Genomic DNA, 22,418 nt, shown 5'->3' with positions numbered 1-22,418 from the left:
AGCAGGAAAGGATGGAGTGGAGGCCTGCTGAAGACCGCTGGACCTAGTGTATCCAGGACAGACTGAGATGGAGGGTTTGTCCCAGATAGAGAAACCCACCTTGTGCAGGCAGCATGGGAGATGCACTTAGGCACCGAGATATCCCGTTAATGGGCAACTTTATAAATACCTATACAGATGTGAAACTGCAGGGGTATTTCACCACTCAGGGGCTTTGTGATGCAGGAAACACAGACTCAGTGTCAGTCTGGCTCTGCATTTGACACAGAGAAAGAGGGACTAGATGAGAACAGGAATGGCCCCCTCAAAACAGCAGCCACCAGGAACTTGAATTCCACAGAGAGAAACTGTCTGTCTGTCTGTGTTTTTTTTTTTTTAATGGGAGCACATGTTGGTGAACTCCAGAGGCTGGTGCCAGAGGAGGAAAAAGGAACAGCCACAAGGTTCAACAGCATCAGAGGAACCTTCAAACACATCACCAGGGACCTGTCTGAACCATTGCATGCTCAGGTAAAGGACAATGGCAGACATGCATTTCCACTACTCTGGGACCGAGCGAGTGAGGAGGAAACAGCAAGAGCAAGTGAGAGCACAAGCTACGGAGCACTGGGCTTCTCCCCCACTTACTTCTACCCATCCAAGGCTTCAGGGTGACTCTCCCGCCCAGCCAAGGGTCTGGAACTGCTCTCCAGGCTCTTGGGATTATTCGCCTTCGCACTATGCACCCAGCTGTAGGCACATGACACTGTGGTCCAGGCTAGGGGATCATTTCCCACTTACGTTTAACTTCTTTACTCCTCCCTTTGGGAGGCTAAGGCCTTATGCTCCTGGGCACAGGATAAGGGTCACTTGCCTTGTTTCTGTGCCCCTCACATGTTCCAGGATCCACAGCTGCTCCCAGGAGGGAAAGTCACTTTGAAGGAATCGCTCTACCACAAGCTGGTAGGTTTCCACCTGCAAAAGAGACCCTGCAAACATACCAGAGAAGAGCTCAGCCAACAGACAGGCAAAGCAGAGAGAGCAAGCTCAGTGTTCTTGCTCCCAAACCCAGCAGGCAAGGTAGGGAGAGAGCTCAGCGCCCCCCCTCTCCCTCCCATCTCCCACCCACCCCCTGGGGTCAGCAGGCAAAGCAGCAAGAGGCCAGGATCCCCCACTAGAGCGGTGTGGGCCGCACCTATGAGAGCTGTGTCAGCGAAGGGACTCCCATCCCTGCGGGAGATCACACAGGGGATCGAATCACTCTTGTCCCGCAGCTGAAGGGAGCCGCTGCTGCAGGAAGCTCTCAGCACCCCCAGCAACACCTGCAAAAGAAAGGAAGCTGTGAAGAGAATCAACCAGTCCTCAGCTTGAAGGGCATGGGATTGAAGTGTCTGTAATGGAAACCATTTTTGACACCATCAGCAACCTGCCACCACCACCTCTTTCATTACATCCCAGGCAAGGAAAGCAGGGTCCACCCCAACTGGAGGTACCCACATGTCAATCAAGAGGAGAGGAGCCCCAGCCCCACCCTCCAGGCATCATGGTGGGAAGGAAGGAGGGGAACTCCTGTATGTCAGATTGCAAGGGGAATTTAGCACGTACCATTCGGGGTTGGAAGCTCTCTGCTGAGAATGTATCATAGGACCAAGCCAGTCTGCGATTCAGCTCCTGGGTGCCCATGTGCTGGGCCTCCAAGGGGGACAGCAGCTGCAATGGATTAAAGGCTTCCTTGCTTCTTTGCTCAGCCACAGAGCGCAGCAGAGAAAGAGGTGGGGCCTGGCATGGGGGCTCCAGAGGCTGATACTAAATGATACAAAAAGCAAGAAAAAAAAAAATGAGTCTCCTCCCCTCATACAAACAGGGAGCTCAGGGAGCAGGGCCCCACCTGCTGCAGGGGACAATGGTGCATTTCTGCTAGGATCTCATGATGAACATCTCTCACTGGCGCCTTAGAAGGCACCACAGCATTCAGAATGGGGACAAGAAACTTCTCGGCTACTCCAGGGCCTCGAGACACAGAGTGGATGAACAGCTGTCGGCGTCCAACAAAACAGCAAAACCTGAGAGGAGGAATGATACAGGTGTTAATAGCTCACCCATAGGACCCCCCCTGCCTCCAGCAAGAGGAAGATTTGCTTGTGCTTAACTGGATGCCTGCTACCTGACACCACCAGTTTGTTAGTCAACCAAACAATCTCCTCAGGGCTCTGCCAGCCTTCACTTTGTTTTGAAGGTTAACCAAACAGCACACCTCAATCCCCTTTGAAGCATTCCCCTGTGATATCCAGCTGCTGTCACTGGACACACTCAGAAATTAATAGTTTGCTGTCCCCAGGGGAACCGTATACAATACACAAAGCTTGACTAGTAAAACTTGGGATCATCACAGCACTGAGATACATTTATAATGAAAACAACCCTAAATTTATTGTCAAAGACTAAGATTTAAGAGATAGTAAGGATAATGGAAACAGAAATGGTTCCATATAAAACAAAAACATAAAACGCAAACCTGGGTCCACACTTATTAATGTTTACTTTTCCTATTTAATAAAGTAGATTTCCCCCCAAGGATCCAGTCTTTTTCAGAGCCAGCTGGTTTTCAGTCTAGGGACCAGATGTCCCAATTTTATAGGGACAGTCCCAATATTTGGAGCGTTTTTTTGTTTGTTTTTAATATGGACTCCTATTACCCCCCACCCCCATCCCGATTTTTCATGCTTACTTTCTGGTCACCCTATTTCAGTCATAGCAGGATCCAAGCATCCAACCCACTCATCAAGGGGTTTCCTCAGTGAATGAGCAAAACGTCTCTGTGCATTCTATTTATTTATGTTCTTCAAAGTTCATTCCTACCCCGACAGGGCAATGCCCTGTGGTTTAGTCTCCAGTGTGTTCCCATCCCCATTTACTCTGTATGCAGATTTGGCTTCCATTGTATTGGCTTGCAGTGCTTAATTTACATAGCCACATGCGAGACAGGTGAGTCAATGTCCTTTGCCTGACTCAAAACCTGTTTGCCAGCCCTGCCTTGAATTAGACGTTAAAACATGTTTAGTACATATACATAACTTCTTAAGTATCATTCATGCCTATATCAGACAATGTTTATGAGGATCCGTGTGATCCTGGCTTTCATTTAAGACCTCATAAGACATTCTTTATAGACAAATACTATGAGAACAACGTGCTAGGTATAGTGTTTGTCAAGCCTGATAGGAGTTGCTGTTACAGGACAACGAAGCCTTTGCAAGCTGGGGCCAAGGAGCCTTTGTATCAGTTATGTATGAATGTAAGGTGCAGGCATGAGACTAAGGAAAATATAGGAAGGAAATATGGTGGTAGAGAGGGAGGATGTGAGGGGCGGGCGTACTTAGGGGACACAAGAGGGAGAAGAGAGAGTGCAGATGGAGAGAATGGCAGCTCCCTAGAACCCAGAGGTTATGAGATGGCAAAGTGGAAACCCCCTCTAATCAGAGGGCCTATATTTAGTAAGGGCCTTTAAGGTTGAATTTTTAACATGCAATGACCCATGTATAAGTTGGGTATGTGTGGCTCCCCTCTGAAGGCTCAAAAACCAGAAGGCAAATTAAAAAATTCCAGCTTTTCATTACTGTTGTTTTTAAATACATGTTGTGATTGGGAGGTCTAACGTGATTTTTTAATGCCTGGAGTTGGCAATACTGGCCATAACAAGATCCATTGGCTGGAAGTTGAAGATAGATAAATTCAAAGGTGCAAGTTTTTAAACAGTGAAGGCAACTACCTAGTGGGACAGCTTACCAAGGATGCCACATCACTTGAAATCTTTAGATCAAACTGGATGTCTTTCTAAAGGATATGCACTAGTGTTCAACCACAAATTATTGGCTTCAATGCAAGAATCTATAAATCAACCAATCACCATCACTCCTAATTTGTGTGCTGCAATTGCATTGGTTGGAATGAGTGAGCAGAAGAGACTATACACCGCGCTGTGACACTCTGTATCTTGGGGGAACACCCTGTCCCCCATGTTCATCCTTTTAATATGTTTTGTGTGGTATCCAATGCAAAGTTTTTCATGTCGGGTGTCTTTGGAAGGCTCATGATATACTGAGCATTGTAGTTACAGTAACGTTATACGTTGTAATTTCACATATATAGTTATGAGACTAAAAAGGTGTCCTCATGGCTTAAAACAAGCCCAGACAAAAACTCTCCAGGAGCAGAGGCCCAGGCAAAACTCTCCAAGAGCAGAGGGGCAGTTCACACCTCATCAAGGCATGTATGGGACAAACCCAGCCCATCCTCACAGGAACAAAGGACACTGACCTAGGCAGCAACAAAGGATCTGTTGGACTCCCGAGTGAGTCACCTCCCTTCCCTTGGTCAGTTTGGGACTATGATGAGGTAATGCTCACCTGATTCTGAAGGGCGGAGGGGCAAAGCCAAGAGGGAATAAAGGACATGATAAAAGGGAGAGACGTTTGCCATGCTCTCTCTCCTACCTCCATCTACAGACACCACCACCAAGCAACTGAAGCGCTGGTCACAGGGGAGAGCCTGGCTGGCAACCAGCCAGCCTGTCGTGAGCAGCATCTAAGTTTGTAAGGGCACTGAAAGCGTTAAGATCTGCTTAGAATGCGTTTTGCTTTTATTTCATTTGACCAAATCTGACTTGTACTTTGACTTCTAATCACTTAAAATCTATCTTTTGCAATTAATAAATTTGTTTATTCTACGTGAAGCAGTGCGTTTGGTTTGAAGCATGTCAGAGACTCCCCTGGGGACAACAAGCTTGGTACATATCAATTTCTCTGTTAAACTGACAAACTCATATGAGCTTGCAGCGTCCAGCAGGCACAACTGGACACTGCAAGACTGAGGTTCCTAGGGTTGTGTCTGGGACTGGAGATATTGGCTAGTGTCATTCGGTTGCACAATCCAAGCAGCGGCTGGCCAAAAGTGCTCACTCACAGAGCTGGGAGCAGTTTACATGCCAGAGGCTGTGTGTGAACAGCCCAGGAATGGGGGTTCTCACAGCAGAGCAGGGTAAGGCTGGCTCCCAGCGTCGAGCATTGGCATGACGTAGCAGATCACCGGTCCAGATAACACCAGGGGAACATCACATGCTCATCAAGCATTCTTACTCGTAGATCACTCAATTATCCGCACACAGACAGAACACTATGACCGAACTGGCTCCATGCTTGTGTCTGAGGCAACAGGACTCCCTCTCCCGCCAGCCACCTCTACCAACCCAAACATTAAAACACTAGGAAATCCACATAAGTTGTGTCAAACACACTACGCAGAAACAAGTCCATTTGCACTTTACCCTATTCATCCTCCATCACCTTCATAAACAAACACTCCACTAAGATAACCTTAACGATGGCCTTGTAGTGATGCAAGCATAAGATCTGAAAAACGGGAAATGTGAACCAGCCTTCTTCACCCATTAGAAACAATTTCAAGCCATCAGTGACCAAAACCCACTAGAATACTTTCCTTTTGGTTGCAGTTCAGAAATTCTGGTAATCTCTAAATCCACACAAAAAGGATATACTTAAATTCATAAACAAACAACATGCCAAAAGCCAACAGGAAAGGAAAGATGGGTGAATGGTTAGAACCCTAGCCTAGGACTTGGAAGAACTGAGTCCACCACAGGCTTCTTGTGTGACTTTGAGCAAGTCACTCATCCACTAGTTTGGTAAAATGAGGGTAATAGTACTTCCCTACCACTCAGATACTACGGTAGAGAGCCATATAGGTACAGTAGAACTGCAGAGTTACAAACACCTCGGGAATGGAGATTGTTCGGAATTCCGAACAAAACATTATAGTTGGTCTTTCCAAAGTTTACAACTGAACATTGACTTAATACAACTTTGAAACTTTACTATGCTGCTTTCCCTTTATATTTTTAGTAGTTTACATTTAACATGATACTGTACTATATTTGTTTTTTTTTGTCTCTGCTGCTGCCTGATTGCGTACTTCTGGTTCCAAACGAGGTGTGTGGTTGACTGGTCAGTTCGTAACTCTAGTGTCCGTAACTCCGAGGTTCTACTGTACCTAAAATAGAGAGACTGTACACCATTGTTTGTTAATAAACCACGTACAACTAAACACTTCACATACCAGCAGTACGCATTGCTAACGTACATACAAACCTCAAAAAACAGATTATAGAAATTACATTGAAAAAACAAAGGTTACTGCAAGAATGTCTCTTACTACATTTTAATATTACAGCTTCCATAAAGTACAATATAATTAGACGTCTTGAGAATACAGATGATAAAGGGAAGATTGGGAGTATCACAGTGGTATGTTTATTATACATACATATTTTTTTAATTAAAGATACCCTCACCTATAATCTATGAACTTCTTATACCTCCCAAAATATCACTAAATTCAAAACCAACAAATCTTTAAAACTAAGGACAGGACTACAAATATCCTTAATTGTGTGAATGTTTTTAAAAACAAGACTCTAGGTAAGAAATGAACAAAAAACTGAAGATTGTAGCTAGCATCAATTATAAGGTTGTTTTAAGAAAAGGAGTACCTGTGGCACATTAGAGACTAACAAATTTATATGAAGTGAGCTGTAACTGACGAAAGCTTATACTCAAATAAATTTGTTAGTCTTTAAGGTGCCACAAGTACTCCTGTTCTTTTTGCGAATACAGACTAACATGGCTGCTACTCTGAAAGGTTGTTTTAGTGGAGGATGTGATAGATATGTATTGAATGGGGACAGATGAGGACTGCACTTTCTGTAAATTGCTGTGGATTGGCTGCTGTGTAGGGTGTCTGACATAACTGCGTGTCATATTTTTTAATATTTGGGTTGGCAGTTGTACTTGAGCAATCTTAACTGTTCCAGAACAAAAACCATGTTATGTAACAGAACCCAGAAGTGACTCTCAGAAACCAACCTACAACTTCCCTGGGAGAGAAAAGTGAAGCAACCAGTGGGTAGGCAGAACCATCAAGGACACAAAGCATGTGGGGTGGAAGGGAAGGGGGGCAGAGATTTGTCTGGCAGAACTCTGAATGGCCTGCACAACCACTTCCCAATGGAATCGGGGAAGGAGTGTCCTCACCTTTGCTCCAGCATCTCCAACAGGCTCACCAGCCACAGATAGAGTGGCAGACCTAGGTTATACTGGAAGAGCAGTTGCATGTAGAGATTTCCAGAGGAAGCTACAGGCTGGTGGAAGGTGCTGAGCCTTGAGAAACCCTTAAGAAGGACAGTGCTGTGCAGACAGGCACCAAGGACAACAACAAAGGGGAAAGAAGCCAGGGGCTTCTGCAGGAGGTGGACATCTCGGAGCTGAGAGACACAAACACATGACATAATAGAGAGAAAGTGGACACTCTGCTGGCCCTCCCCAACGACCCTCTCATCCCGCACAAAGCCCTTTGTTACTCCATTACATTTCTCATCAACCCCAAGGGGCACTTCATTGATCTGCTGCCATCTATGTGGGAATCAGGGGAGCAAATAGCTACTATCAGCCACCTCTGGCCAGGCCCAGGCACAGCCATATCCCTGATTTAGCTGGGTTCTGGACTACCCCCCTGGTTGACCGAAAGATTTAGAGTACTCCTGCCCCCACCCTACACACCAAGCTTGCTCCACACACCACCATCCACAGGTCTGTGCCTCAGCCACCCCTATCCCCTGGTGTGCTTCAGCTCCCAGCCGCATCACCTCACCTCCACGCATGCTCCTGGTCGGAGTCCACGGGCAGAGTTCAACAGCTGCTGGTAAGCAAGGCACAGACAGATCTTGTTATCAAGCTCATAGAGGCCAGCCTGGTTGTTTAGTACTCGGGTGATAATCCCCTGGAGAAGGAGCACAGAGAAAAGTAGTGCGTTTACAAAGAGGGCACTAGGGCCTGGGGGAAAATGTGACTGCATAGTGCAGACGGCGTCCACGGGCCCTGCAAGGCAGGAGCTGAAATTCAGGGGGAGGTGGATCTGAAAGCAGGAATAGGGTGCAGGCGAGGGATAACTCCTTACCGTGTATGACAGGATCTTGGACTCTTTGGCTGGCACTGGCAACTTCTCATCTGTCAGCTCCAAGGGGAGCTGCACAGCGGCCTTAGGGGAAACTGGCTGAATTGGTCCTCCCCACCAGGCAATTTCCAGAGGCTGTTCCTTCACCTGCTCTGCACAGTAGGGCAGGAGGCAGGAGGAGACGCTGGTGACGAATACCTTGTGCCCCGATGCCTTCAGGCTGGACACACTCAATGCTGTCAGCACATAGCCATGGCCCAACTGGAGCATGTGGTGCCAAGCTAGCTGGGGAGGTTTCTAGAGCAGAGAAAGCATAGTCCACATTAGCATGCCCTGCACTGGAGAAGAACGTTCCCTGCCGCTAGTGTGTCCCTAGAAATACAGGCCAATATCTTCCCTGCCCCCAGGGCTGTACCACACTCCAGCCCAAGCCCTGAATCTTGCTGGGGCAGTGGAGTGGTGTATCACCTCAATGGTGGCTGCATTTGGCAGGTTTCAGTGATCCTTCTAAGGAGTTTATCTAGTGCTATGGGACCCTTTGGGATGGAAGGTACCAGAGATATATAAGATCATTGTAAATAATAAAGGGATAAATAAGAATCAAGATGGGAAAAGGCTGACCTCGTGGCAGGGCCTGAAAAGCACCAGCACACAGGTACACAAAGCCCCAAGGACTCACCTGCACCAGCACTGGAACACAAGCAGCAGAAGTGAAGCACTTCAGAAAGAGGAAAAAGAACGTCTTGTGGTGGATGCACAGGAGGGTGCTAAGTCTGGCCAGCTCACCTGCCACATTCAGCTTTTTTCTTTTCTGACATGGAACCCTACGGGAAGTTGGGGGCAGGGGAGTGAAGGGGGGAAGGAGAGATGGAAGCAGAACTTAGAACTAGGCCAACAACTAAGCCAAGGCACACATGTGGTGCAGCATGCTACTCATGGAAGGAAAAGGTCCCAAAGGGGTAATGTGGACTCTCTCTCTTCCTAGGGATGGGGATGAGATTTTCAAAAACAACAAGCCATACAATTCTGTAATGGGTCTCGGGCCACCCCAGACTGAGAGTCACCTTGTTACTCCCTGGCTCTAGCGAGAGGTAGCCTTGCTCATGGTGGCTGGGTATTAGCTCCCTACCACCACCCAGCTGTTATCCACTTAAGCACTCTTCTCCAGGCTATGCCAGCCCTGTCTTCACCTTGCAGGTTAACAATAGGTGCACCCAAGTCCCCAAGAAGCATTCCCCTGTGATATCCAGCCCCTGACACTGGCAACTCACAGAAACCCAATCCTCTGCCCCTAAAAGAGCAGTGTGTCCCAGTTTACCTTAAATCATCGCTCCAGTATACCACACAAAACTTGTAATAAAACAAGGTTTATTTGAGAAATAATAGAAACAAGAAAGAGTGAGGAATGCAAAACAAAATTATGATAAGGTGTTTAATTACATGATCACCTACAATTTTCCACAGGACCGCTACCTCATTCAGTGCACAGGATGGATGCTCAAAGGGGCTGAATTATAACTGCATAGGCATAAACCTGGCATTTCCTGACTTTCAAGTGGCTGACTTTGCAACTGAAATAATGTTCTTTTAATTTTTTTTTTTTTACATGTAATACACAGTGAGAATATTAAATTTTATGTTCTATCTGACAGAACAAAAGGAAAATTCCAGAGTCAGCAACAGAGGATTACAGTGGAATTCTGAATAAGAGACATTATTCAAAGATGGAGATATACAGCAATAAGAAAAAGACTAAGAATACAGACAGGAGAAACTTTTTAAAAGTTGTGTATGTTACATCTTTATTGTTAAAAGATCAAAAGAGTCTAGATTATCATAAAACAGATCTCTGCTACTTCAAAAGTTGACTTGACCCAAGAAGCGTGGCATGCACTCAAACAAACAGGAAACAGTTATAAAGAACAGGAAGAATCTGGCAAGATGATCAGGCACCAGTGACCAGCAGACTAATTTAAAGCTGATATAGATAACAGATAAACATTTAAACATGCAGATATTAGGTTTCTGATTGGACATTTTGAAAGTGACAGAGATAAATAACATTCTGTATTTATTAAGAGATCAGGGGTCTGAATATGACAATGTGGTGAGGTGAACTTGAAACTGGATAAGAGAAAGGATGGCCTTGCATTTAAATTACTGGACAGAGGCTCAGGACATCTGAGTTCAGTTCCCTACACTGCCACTGGCTAACCATGGGACCTTGGCTAAGTCACCTGACCTCCCTATTCCTCAATTCCCCATCTGTAAAATGGCAAGCTCTCACACTCTTTGCTTAACTTGTCTAGATAGCTCTTCAGAGCAGGGATTGTCGCCTACTAAATGTACATAGAGTGCTTAAGACAATGGGACCTCAAATCTTGGTTGGTGACTCTAGGTGCTACTGTGTTACCAAAAAAGTATTACAGTTGCTTGATTCGCTAATAACATTTCAGATTTTGAGGAAGGAGAAACAAGAAAAATCTGCAAAGAACATCACTTGGACAAAAGAGAGTTGGGGACTCAAATGGCTGGCCACCATCACGTCGCAGTCCCCATCAGTACCTGGCCTGGGCCGGGGAAGCTAATGATCCAACCAGCGGATCAAATTCGGTAATGAATCCTGGTCACGTACCACCTGAGGCATGTTGCACATACGCTAAGAAGTATCAAAGAAATCTGAAAGATCCAGGATCAGGTAAACCCTAAAAAACTTGCCAAAGTTATGCGTTGCCACTAACTACCTTTTCTGAATCCAAGAAAAGAAAAAAGAAAAGAACCCATGAGCAAGATCCAGAGAAGAAAGGATTGATAGCTGCCTGCCATCTACAGTACCACCATGAACCAAAGGCCTTGGTGAACATGTACTCATCTCGAGAAGAACCATAACAAGTTGCTGGAAAATTTCATGCACATTGGTGTTGTGTATCGAAGACTCCTTTTATGCATGTGCTTTTATGCAAATAACAAATGCTCGTGTTAAGCCAAGTTCTCAAGAGTACATACTTTGGCTTATAAAACTTGTATATGACTTAAATGGACAATTTGTCTTAGTCACTACTAATACATTTCAACTTCATTGTTTAGAAATATTTTTTAAATAATTATACGACTAAAGTAGCTAAGACACACTGGTGTGCTCATTACAACCTCAATATAAAGATCTCCTGATAGCCTGCTCTGCTACAGCAGTAAAACCTATTAATGACTTATGCAAGCTGTAAGTAAACAGACATCAGAAGAAAAGCTAAGATTCACACAGCCTACAGCTTTCTCTAAAATACAGAAAAGAAAATATGCCCTGTTGAATGACTAACGTTTTAGCTAAAAAGATTACCACTGCTTATAAAAAATGTTTAAACTAGCCTGATATAGAATATTTTAACTGTGGTTCACTTACTGGTGAAAGTCAAAAGAAACTATAAGCTTCTGACTTATTCTGCATATTTGGTGTAATTAACCTATTGGTCTTTGTGAAAGAGATAAAAGGTTTCACAAATACATACCACTTATCTAATGATGTAATCTGAAATTATAAACCTGAATTTGTGTTTATTAAATTTATTGCTTAGTTTCCAAGTTTATAAACTTTAAAGATTATTTGGGTTTAGATGACAGACATTCTGATTAGCTTAAATGGGCCTTTACCTTAATTACCAATCTAATAAGGTTCTGAAGTGTGATATATCTTAGTTCAATATTTAAATTTAGAATTACCTACCAACAACTTGTGTCTTTGATTACTGTGGTTCACTCCTCCATTAGAGCTACCTGTTTGTGTTAAATTCACTATTTTAAATGAGCTGTCACTTAAAATTAAATGCATTATATTTTGTCATCTTCATATCTTTTCTATTTCCTAAGTTTTATTTTGGTTAATAAAATCTACGGAGCATGAAAGTTTGAATCTGTACCTTATCCAAGTTATGCAAACCCAACACATTTTTGGAGTATAGGTTATTCATTGATTAAAATTATTTAATATACACATTTTATACTATATCCACTCACTTGTTCTCTCACACATTTAGCATGAATCTGACCCAATCAACATCTCCCTGAACAGGCTAGGTTCTTGCTGTGAGGCAGGGTGAACCTGTGACAAATGGCAGTTGCAACAGCTGCACATATTGAATTAAGAGTATTGAGTGTTTACCTGGTGCTGAGCAATTGTGCAACTGTTGCTGGATAGAAGACAGGGATGGTGTCAACCACTCTCTTTGGTCGAGGATCCACTGGCACCGGGTCTGCCAGGATTTCCACATATCCAGCTGAGCCCTGACTTGTCTGTGGTATGTATGCCCAGCTGGGGAAGAGAAACAGTAGCTCCAGCCACTCAGATTCAAAATGCAGGAGCTAAACCAAAAAAGAAAAGGTGCTGCAATTTGATATATATTTACAATACAACTCCAGAATTAAGACACTTACAGCATTAGCCCAGCCTTCCCGTCACACAGCAAAAGCTCTCAAAGCTCATTTTAGAGCAGGGATCAGTTCCCAGCAAGATGCACATTTTGCTGCTCCCCAAGAAGTGGCAGTGATTGATCTGTAGAGAAGTAAACCCCTCTTTGCTCCAAGAGGACCCCAAACTATATGTAGCCTTGTAAACTCCTATGCAATTTTACTCCTGAGGGAATTCTGTGCCAAAAAAGTAAAAATTCTGTGCCAAAAAAATCTGCATATTTTATTTGTTAAAATACCACAATATAATCACACCATTTTCAATTATTTTGACAAATAAAATATGCAGAACTTTGAAGAATTTTAAAAATTTTAATTTTTTGGTGCGGAATTCCCTCAAGAGTACCAGGGTTCTGTGTGGCGCAGCCTGGCTGCGGGCAGCTCAGTGGGGGTGTGTGGGCGGGATCTGGATACACAGGGGCTCATTGTGGGGTTCTGGGTGCAGGGGGGAATGGGACTCTGCAGGGGAGTCCAGGTGAAGGTGGTTAGGGCTCAGCGGGGGAGAGTCTGGGTGTGGGGGACTCAGCGGGGGGTCTGGGTGCTGGGGGACTGGGGTTTCATGGGTGGGGGGTCAGGGTGCAGCTGGTTGGGGCTCAGTGGGGTGGGGATCCAGGTGTGGGGGGCTCCTGATGAAGCGGCTGAGGCTCGGGGGGTGGGGGGTTGGGTGCAGGAGGGCCCAGTGGTGGTGGTGGGGGGTGTGTTCTGGGTGCAGGGGGCTCCTGAGGCATGGGGTGAAGCTTGGCGGAGTGGGGGTTCAGGGGACTCAGGGGGTCTGGGTGATCCCGAGATGGGGGGGCTCAGTTAGGTAGGTGAGGCTCAACGACGGGGGTTGGTCAGACAGAGGGAGCAGCTCCCTGCACAGTGACACCCTCACCCCTCATGGGTGAGGAGTGATGGAGCCAGAAAGTGCAGGGAGGAGTCATCGTACGGGGAGCTGCTCTGCCTGTCCGTCCAACCCCTGTGCATCTGGGACCCCTCCCGCCACCAACTCCCCGCCAAGCCTCACCCCTGTCGCACCTGGAACCCCTACCCCACTGAGCCTCACCTCCTTCACCCAGACCCCCCCGCCAAGCCCCCCTTTCCCCAATTCAGAGCTTCCTGTAGCCAGGGGAGGTTTCTGTGGGTTGATCTGACCAACCCCGGCAGCTCTGTTGGGAACTCCATTTCTGTCCTCCTTCCTTCCCCCCATCCCGGGCATCCCCAGACACACACCCCCTCTTTCCTGTGGTGACTTACGTCTCCCCCGGCTGCCCAAACAGACATGCCGATGCTGCCGGGAGGGGTGAGTGAGCACTGGTGCAGCTTCTCTTTACTTCCCCCACAAAAAACATTTTTCTATGGGAAGCAAAGAGAATCTGTGGTGGGACATGTTTCTGCACATGTGCAGTGGCGCAGAATTCCACCAGGAGTAGCAATTTGCTGGGCACTAGGAATAGCATTCCCTGGGCCCAGGTTTCTCCCCATCCAGGGTATGGTGGCAATTCATTTACAGCCATTTAAATTTTGGCAGTGCTTGGTATTTTCAGACCATATTTCTAATCTTTCTCTGTCTTCACCAGTGTTTGAAGCTCATCCCAATGCCGTGTTTTCTGCAAATATAATTAACATGCTCTTCCCCCATTCTTAGATTATTTATAAGTGGCAAAACAAAGAGACCTGGGCCTCCATCACTGGTGTCACCCCTCCTCTCCCCAATTCCAGATGCTGCCATTTATCTAGACCTCTTTTATTCAAGATCCTCCAGGCAGGCCTCAGCAGAGTAGCACGCCATCCAAGCCAAGATTTCATGATACACTGTATCACATGCTTCACCAAAAGCCCAGCATAATTCCCCTGTTGCAGTAATTTTAGCTCCACAGCCTGTAATTCAAGCAAGCTTACCGCTGTTAGTCCCATCAGTTTCTCAGAGTCTCTCTCTCCAAGTGTTTGTGCCATTATTTAATTAGTAACTGAAACTACACTTCAATGGTAATTGACAGGATCAACCTTCTTCCCCTGCCTCTTTTCTCCAGTCATTCCCTAGTCCAGTAAGTTTGGTAGTTAGCTCTTTAGCAATGAAAGGTTTGACAAATTTCACCCTTCCTCCCTGGCATTTGAACTCACTGCCTTCCCCTCGCAAGACGCATGTTTGATCTCCCGAGTTGCACAATCTTTTACAAATTGTTTCAATCCTCCTGCTGTCTGCAAGGTCCTTCAGAAATGTTACCAAGAGCTGGATCCCTCAAGCTGCCTGCTGCCATACCTCACAGGGAATTGAACCAGTGTTGTCTTGCACATACAGGTTGCCATCCATTAGCTTCTCTTTCCCCTCCTGCCTTCTTCCATTGGTCAGGTAGCCAATCAGGATTAGGTGAGTCCGTGGCAGAACACTCTGTTTGGGCAAGATGTCCTCACCTTGGTGAGCCCATTTCTTGAACTCACTTGTGCTCCAGGTCATGTGACTACAGCAGGGTGTGCATTGTTGGCACTGGAGGTCAGAGATGGAGATGAAACTGGAGAAAAGGGAAGAATGATAATATGAAGGGATGAGGATGAAGCTGGGGAGGGAAGAGGGGCATTTAGACATTTTGCTGCAGCAGGTCAGGCTCAGCACAGGTGCAGCTATGCAGCCTTAAATGTTGTCCTCTGAGAGATTGTACCACCATATGGGAAGTCTTGGTGGTGAATGTACTCACTTCAATGACATGACACAGGGCTCAACACTGAAATGGCCACTGTGTCAGGAACACAATCTATTTCCACATTTACCCCGAGAGCACATTTACCCTTGAGTACCTCAGAGGAAGCACAACCCATTTTGGACTGTGGTCACATGGCTGGGCACACACAGAACTTGTGGAGTAATATTTTGGAAAAGAGACTGAAAAATATACTCATCTGAACAACCTTCCTATGAGACGTAGGAGGGCTTTATCTCACAGTTTAGGCAGAATGTTAATGGGAGATTCCATGAGAAGACCAAGGAAACCGCGTGGAGTGAGTGATGTGGATGACTCTGTAAGGGGCACTCTCCTTTCTAAATCAATACTGATCCCATTTCCCCAGCAAGGTGCTTGGAGGTGCTGACCAGTAGCTAGAAGAGTAGCTGACTGTAGTCTCTGTGCTGCTTATGGGGAGACAGATCAAAACAATGCTGCCAACCTCAGAGTTAAATTTTCATCTTAACAGGCCTTGCTTAAAGGATGTGAGGCTGAGAGATGCCAAATCAAAGAGGTCTCAGGCTCTTCTCTTCAACTTTAAGAATGTAGCCAAGCTTAATGTATCTAAGCTTAAACTAAGAGACTTGATAAAGAGAAATTTTGCATACCACCAGATACTGTTAACGAGCGAAGATGTGCCCAATATTCTACAATGCTGAGACTGATCAAAGCACTAAGTATGAGCGACATGGGCAGCACCATCAGTTCATTCCCAACCCAGCTGGTTTTAATATGTGTGCCTAGCAATAACAATACCACAGACATAGGCCCTGTCTACGTCAGGGAATTTCAGAAAAAAGTTCCCACCAGTGTCAACACCAGCATCAGCAACATTGGAAGCTCTAGTGAGACAGTGCTCCAGCTGTTTTCAGTACTTGCACCTAGCAGTTAGCTGACAGGGTTTTGGAAAGAGCAGTGATGTTGGAATGCTGTTTACACTAGAGCCCTCACCGAGTGCAGACGATGTGCTGTTATCAGCACTGTAGAGTCATAGGGACTTAGGACATGTCTACACTACAAGTGCTGCAAAGGCACAAAAGCAGGTACGCTGCGTAGCACTGTAGCATAGACACTCACTACAGCCACAAAAGGGTTTTTTCCACTGGAGTAGTAAATCCACCCCCCTCTTCCATCCACCTAGCTCAGGGGTGGACAAACTATGGCTCGCAGGCTGGATCCGGCCCATCAGGGCTGTGGATCCGGCCCACGGTTTTCTTCTGGAAGCGGCATGGGGCCAGGGCAGGCAGGGAGCCTGCCTTAGCCCTGCTGTGTGCCGCTGCCACCCCGGAGACACTCAAGGTAAGAGGCGCAGGGCCGGAGCCCACACCCCGAAGCCCTCCTGCACCCCAACCCCCTGCTGAGCCCCGTCCCACACTCTGCACCCCTCCTTCACCCCAAACCCCTGCCCTGAGCCCCCCATACACTCCACACCCCTCCTGCGCCCCAACCCCTTGCCCTGAGCCCCTTCCTGCACACTACACCCCCCCCCACACACACACCACCTCCCACACCCCAACCCAGTGCCCCAGCCCTACATTCATGGCCTCGCATGCAGTTTCCCCACCCAGATGTGACCCTCGGGCCAGAGTGTTTGCCCACCCCGACCTAGGTGTATGGGCCTAGGTCAAACTAACTACGTGGAACAGAGAAGCAATACACCTCGGCTGTCCTAACTTTCAGGGCCAACCAAGTGCTGTCCCTGGCCAGTCATTCAGACCCAGACCTTTGAAATAGTCATTCCAGTTCAACGCTGTTACATCAGGCCCTGGACCTGCAGTTCCCCACGTGCAGCAGGGAGTTGGGGATGCTCCGCACAGAGGCGGGGGAAGAGCAGAGATCTGATTTCCAGACATGCCGCGGGGGGGGCGGGGGCCGCAGCAGCTGGGGGTGGCACTGACACGAGCCCCGCCAGGGCACTTTACAGAGTGGGGACGCTGAGAGCCGCTGAACCAGACCGTAAAGCCCGGATATGAGGGAAAGCCCTTCAAGCCCCGGGGGTTCGGCAGCGCCCCCAGGTCCGGCCCGGTGCCAGGGGCAGGCGGCGCTGGCAGCAGGGAGCGCGGCCGAGGCGGGCCGGGACCCGCTGCCACCCCGTTACCTGTAGCCCAGCGGGAGCTCCCCGCTCCGCCCAGCCCACGTGCTCCGCAGGCACCGCGTCACCGAGTCCGCCAGCTGCTCAGGGCCGCCGCCGCCCGGCCCCGCGAGGCGGAGGGTCTCGCAGACGAAGGCCCGGGCCGCCCGCAACCACCGCTGCTCCTGGGGGAGAGACGGGAGAGCGTCAGGGCGGGGGGAAGGGGGGACAGCGCGCGCCGGGTGGGGGGGGGGGCGAAGCGCGCGCGGGTCACTTACAGCCCCACCCAGCTCCTCCATGCACCCAGCGCGGCTCCCGCCTGGCCGGGCGTCTCCATAGGAACGCGGGGCCGGAAACCACGGGGGCGCCACGGGTGTGACGTTGCAGGCGGTGGCGACTCCTGGCCAATCAGACCGGCTCCTCCTCCGCCCCCCCCTCGCACGTGAGATGCCTGGAGCTGCCGCGTGAGCGCCGGACCGGATGCGGGGGTTGGGGCGGCGCCGCTCGGCTTTTTCCTTCCGGCTCCGGGGGGAGCGAGGTGCGAGCGGAGCTTCCCCCTCCCCTGGCGCCGTCCACCTCCGCCGCCCGCGCGCGGCGCGCTCTTGTGGGCAGGGGGGCGACGGGCGAGCTACGCCGCCGTGTCCCTCCGCGACCCCTGCGTCGCTCGCAGGCCCAGTCCCGAGGCGGGGGACTGGGAGGGCCTTGCAGCGGGTGAAGGAGGTTACCGGGGTAGCGTCTCCAGGGCGCTAGTCTCTGTGTGGAGGATGGCGGGGGTAGGCGGGATTCTTCGCCTTACAGGGGTGCAGCCGCCCTAGCCAAGCGAGTACCTGTCGTCCCATTCCGCGGCAGCTGCACTGGCGCCAAGCTGCGAGTAGGGGCAGGCATTTTTATCTGCCCTCCAAAACCTGCTTGTTCCTGCCCTGCGCTAGTCCTTACACCCTTGCCGTCATTGGCACGGCTGCGCGGTGTCTGCTCGCGGCTGAAATGCGTGTGCTAGTTTTCTTTCTGTAGAAAGGGTCAGGAATTAAGATGGACTCAGCCACATGTGGCGGTCAAACTAAGACTTGTTGAAAGAAAAGGAGGACTTGTGGCACCTTAGAGACTAACCAATTTATTTGAGCATAAGCTTTCGTGAGCTACAGCTACATACTGTGACAGTATGCATCCGATGGAGTGAGCTGTAGCTCACAAAAGCTTATGCTCAAATAAATTGGTTAGTCTCTAAGGTGCCACAAGTCCTCCTTTTCTTTTTGCAAATACAGACTAACACGGCTGTTACTCTGAAATAAGACTTGTTGGGATCTCTGCCATGAAGGGGAGTGTCTTTCCCAGACCTGAAGACCAACCTCTGTTGGTGAAAAAGACAAGCTTTGAAGCTTCTACAAAGCTTTTTTTTCAGGTCTGTGAAAAGTATAATTCTGTGTGGCTCGAAAGCTTGTGTCTCTTACCAACAGAAGTGGATCCAATAAAGATATTACCTGACCTACCTTTTCTTTAATATGCTGGGGTGGACAGGCTACAGCTGCACTGCATACATGAAAGGGAAGGTCAGATTGGGACTTGGGCCTCTGTGGAAGGTAAAATGAGAAATAGTGGCCCACACCAGGTAGGTGAATTGGAGTGGGGCTAGATCTGTAGCCAATTTGGGAAGGGAGTGTGGGATTCTGGGACCATTCTGCCCATTGATGCCCTATACAGAGAGCTGGAATTGGGGAGAGAGAGAAAGGGCCAGGGGAGAGGTCTATGGAAAATGTGCCTGATCTGGTGATTCTCCTGATGGTGGTTTAAAGTGGTGACTATTTTTAAATGCATAGCAGGAGGGAGAAGCTATTTCTTCCCCAGGGTTCATGTGTTGGTTTCATTCCCCTCTGTGACACTGTCCATTGTTGCGCCAAGCTGTCAGAAGACTCTGAAGGTCTAGCAGAGTCTATTCCATGGAGGGCTGGCAGCTGATCTAGGAAGAAGCTGAGAGAGAAGGTGTGTTTTCCCTACCCAGTAGTAAATCTGGGAAGTTAGTGCATCTTTGAGGCTGTATTAACAACTATTTGGAGGCCCCTTATGACCTGTTGCAGGGATCTCAAACTCAAATCACCAGGAGGGCCACATGAGGACTAGTACATTGGCTTAAGGGCTGCATCACTTCCCCCACCCCCACTTCCCCTGTCCCTGCCCCCACTCCACCCCTTCCATGAGGCCTGGGCCCTGCCCTGCCTCTTCCCACCCCAACTCAGCCCCCTCTCTGCCCCTATTCTAACCCCTTCCCCAAATCCCTGCCTCTTTTCCGCCTCCTCCCTTGAGTGTGTGGCTCCCTGCTCTTCCCCCCTCCCTCCTGGAATGTGCTAAGCGCCACCAAACAGCTGTTCGGCGGCAGGAAGCACCTGGAGGTAGACAAAGGAGCGGGGACACGGCACGCTGGGGGGAGCAGCAGGTGAGGGGAGCTTGGCAGCCACAGGAAATAACTTGGAGGTGGGGGGGAGCGGGGAGCTTGGTGGGACGCAGCAAATAACTCTGTGGGCCGTGTGTTTGAGACCTCTGCCCTATTGCATAAGCAACCTCTAAAGGCGTTTCCAGGAACAAAGATACAATCAGGGAAAGCTAAAGCATGGGGGTGGGGGAGAGGGACTGCTGATGTGAAGACCTCTAGGGCAGTGGTTCTCAGCCTTTCCAGATTACTTGTACCCCTTTCAGGAGTCTAATTTGCCTTATAGACCCGAAGTTTCACCTCACTTAAAAACTCAGGTTTTGGGCTTCAACTTTCTGCCATGGGTCCCCACTAGTCTACTGCTGGCCCTAGTGACCCCAATAAAGCAAAATCACAGTTTGAGAACCGCTGATATACTATATAGAGCAGTATAAACAAGTCGTATGAAATTTTAGTTTTTACTGACTTCACTTGTGCTTTTTATGTAGCCTGTTATAAAACTAGGTAAATATCTGGATGATTTGATTTAACTCCTGGAAGACCTCTGCATAGCCCCTGGTTGACGTGTATCCCTGGTTGAGAACCACTGCTCTAGGGAATCCTCTGAAATCTGCATGGCTCTCAGGAGATCTAGTGGTTCTGGAGGCTGATGTCTAGGGCAGTAGGGATAAACCTTATCCACTAACATAATGACATGAGAAAAACTTGATATTTTTTCTTTAAGGGGGTGTGACTTTGTCCTCCACATGAGTTATTACATCAGTGTATTAGAATTTTTTTCTGTAGGGAACAATCCTGTATCGGCCATGTTCAAAGAAGCAGATAAGCTAGACAAGACCTAACGAGCCTTTTCCATCTCTGCTGTCAGAGCTGGGTGCAACTTGGGAAGAGCTTTCCCTGTTTTTTTCTCCTTGCTGAGCACATCATAAACCTGGGGCCAAAGTAAACGTGATCCCAGTTTGGAGTAAAGAAAGGAACTTTTATACAAGGGCCTTGTCCCAAAGAACTTACAAACTGAAGGGACAATATCTAAATGAGGGAGTTCTTTATCATTTAGCCATTTAAACCATGCTGTTTTCATATTCTTTTTTACCATAGTTTTTTATTACTCTTTTAATTCGGAGAGACAAGGTGGGTGAGGTAATATCTTTTGTCAGACCCAGCTTCCGTTCGTGAGCAAGACAAACTTTCAACCTTACACGGAGCTCTTCTTCAGGTCATTTAGTTCATTCTCTTAAGGCACATTAAATAAAGCAGAAGTCTTCTGGAGATATAGTAAGCACAGAAACCCTGTGTCATGTTTAGCCATTTTTGCACTGCCTAGCCAAATTGTTTAGGCAGATAGTGAAGAGACTTATCAATTTTCTCTAGTTTCTGTTTTTAAATATAGCTACATGTAATTCCATACCAAAAATATATTAAAATAACATTGCCTAATGAAGCAGTCAGAATATGTCCCAGTTAAGATTTAACGGACAACCTTAAGTCTACCTCCTTGTGTTTCTGTTTTACAATAGGTTTCAGAGTAACAGCCGTGTTAGTCTGTATTCGCAAAAAGAAAAGGAGTACTTGTGGCACCTTAGAGACTAACCAATTTATTTGAGCATGAGCTTTCATGAGCTAAGTGAGCTGTAGCTCACGAAAGCTTATGCTCAAATAAATTGGTTAGTCTCTAAGGTGCCACAAGGACTCCTTTTCTTTTTGTGTTTTACAATAGTCTTTGATTACTGGATCTCATAGTTTTTTCTGCAGGTCCTGTCTCATTTCTTAATGAAAAAAACATAAAAATAACTTTCTTGTTTGGATAAACAGCACAAAAACAAAGTGAACCAGGTTTGTATGCATCTTAGTATAGTCCAGTGACTCAGGCCCAGTAACTGTGATCACAACAGGGAAATTGTGATCTCTCTCATTAGTGCACTACCCTTTCCACTAACAGAGGAGGTTTTCTTGTTTCTTGATTATTAATTTATTAATATGACCAAACCGTGGTTTAATGACAGTTAACCCAAAATTTTAAAAGGGTGGAAATAAAAGTAAAAGGCCAGCATTTATTGCCATGTTCACATTATGTTCAATGATGATAACACAGTACATGTGACATTCACTTCCATTGGCAACATGCTCCAAATGTGTATACGTCCAACATACATCAAAGCAGTGTGCACCCCAAATTAATCAAACTTGCTTTCTATCACAGAACCTTAACTCTGACCTCCTAATTAACTGTCTCAAGAAACTGGCACATCTTAAAATTTTTTATTAAAGCTAATGTTAAAAAAACTATATAATAGGTTGGGAAAAGAGTGTCTGTACATCTGGGTATAGTGCTTAGATTATCCACAAAAACAAAGTTTTTAAAAGTCATATGTACTGGCATACAGTTACATAATCAGCAATAACCCAAATTTAGGTGAATAGATTTAACTATACAGTTTAGATATTAGAATCCAAATACTTGGGTACATCACTCATGAAAAGTTGTACAGAGATTTGGTTGTGGAAAGCAAAATATAACAATAAGTGGAGATTGTCCCTCAGTAATTGAGAATTAGGTTGGTTGTCCATTTAGAAAATACAGTCCTATTATCACACAGTCCAAACATGGGTAATGTTATATTTTGCCGTTGTTGAGTTTGCTTGTAAGGTTTTTGGATTAGGATAATAGAATCATAAAATATTAGGGTTGGAAGAGACCACAGGAGGTCATCTAGTCCAATCCCCTGCTCATAGCAGGACCAACACCAACTAAATCATCCCA

The 22,418-nt window shown here is 47.1% G+C and overlaps 1 protein-coding gene across 2 annotated transcripts in view; it reads right to left on the bottom strand.

Annotated features, from left to right (window-relative positions):
• Positions 1-22,418, bottom strand: part of CTC1 (CST telomere replication complex component 1) — a 57,352-nt gene that overhangs the window by 8,424 nt on the left and 26,510 nt on the right. The window contains exons 1-12 of one of the 2 annotated variants that reach the window (XM_074974896.1): positions 17,514-17,600; positions 17,263-17,420; positions 14,708-14,957; positions 12,161-12,360; positions 8,684-8,828; positions 8,008-8,301; positions 7,702-7,830; positions 7,086-7,315; positions 1,868-2,042; positions 1,585-1,785; positions 1,175-1,301; positions 854-968 (exon numbers count right to left, since the gene is read on the bottom strand). In XM_074974896.1, the coding sequence (XP_074830997.1) occupies positions 854-968; positions 1,175-1,301; positions 1,585-1,785; positions 1,868-2,042; positions 7,086-7,315; positions 7,702-7,830; positions 8,008-8,301; positions 8,684-8,828; positions 12,161-12,360; positions 14,708-14,957; positions 17,263-17,420; positions 17,514-17,534 (2,045 nt within the window). In that variant the 5' untranslated portion in view covers positions 17,535-17,600. Of the gene's footprint in view, positions 1-853; positions 969-1,174; positions 1,302-1,584; positions 1,786-1,867; positions 2,043-7,085; positions 7,316-7,701; positions 7,831-8,007; positions 8,302-8,683; positions 8,829-12,160; positions 12,361-14,707; positions 14,958-17,262; positions 17,421-17,513; positions 17,601-22,418 lie in introns of those variants that run through there. The other variant, XM_074974905.1, reaches the window with a different exon arrangement.

Source organism: Natator depressus, chromosome 1 (genome assembly GCF_965152275.1).
Source record: "Natator depressus isolate rNatDep1 chromosome 1, rNatDep2.hap1, whole genome shotgun sequence".
In the NCBI taxonomy this organism is placed as follows: domain Eukaryota; kingdom Metazoa; phylum Chordata; order Testudines; family Cheloniidae; genus Natator; species Natator depressus.
This window is presented reverse-complemented; position numbering and strand designations above follow the sequence as displayed.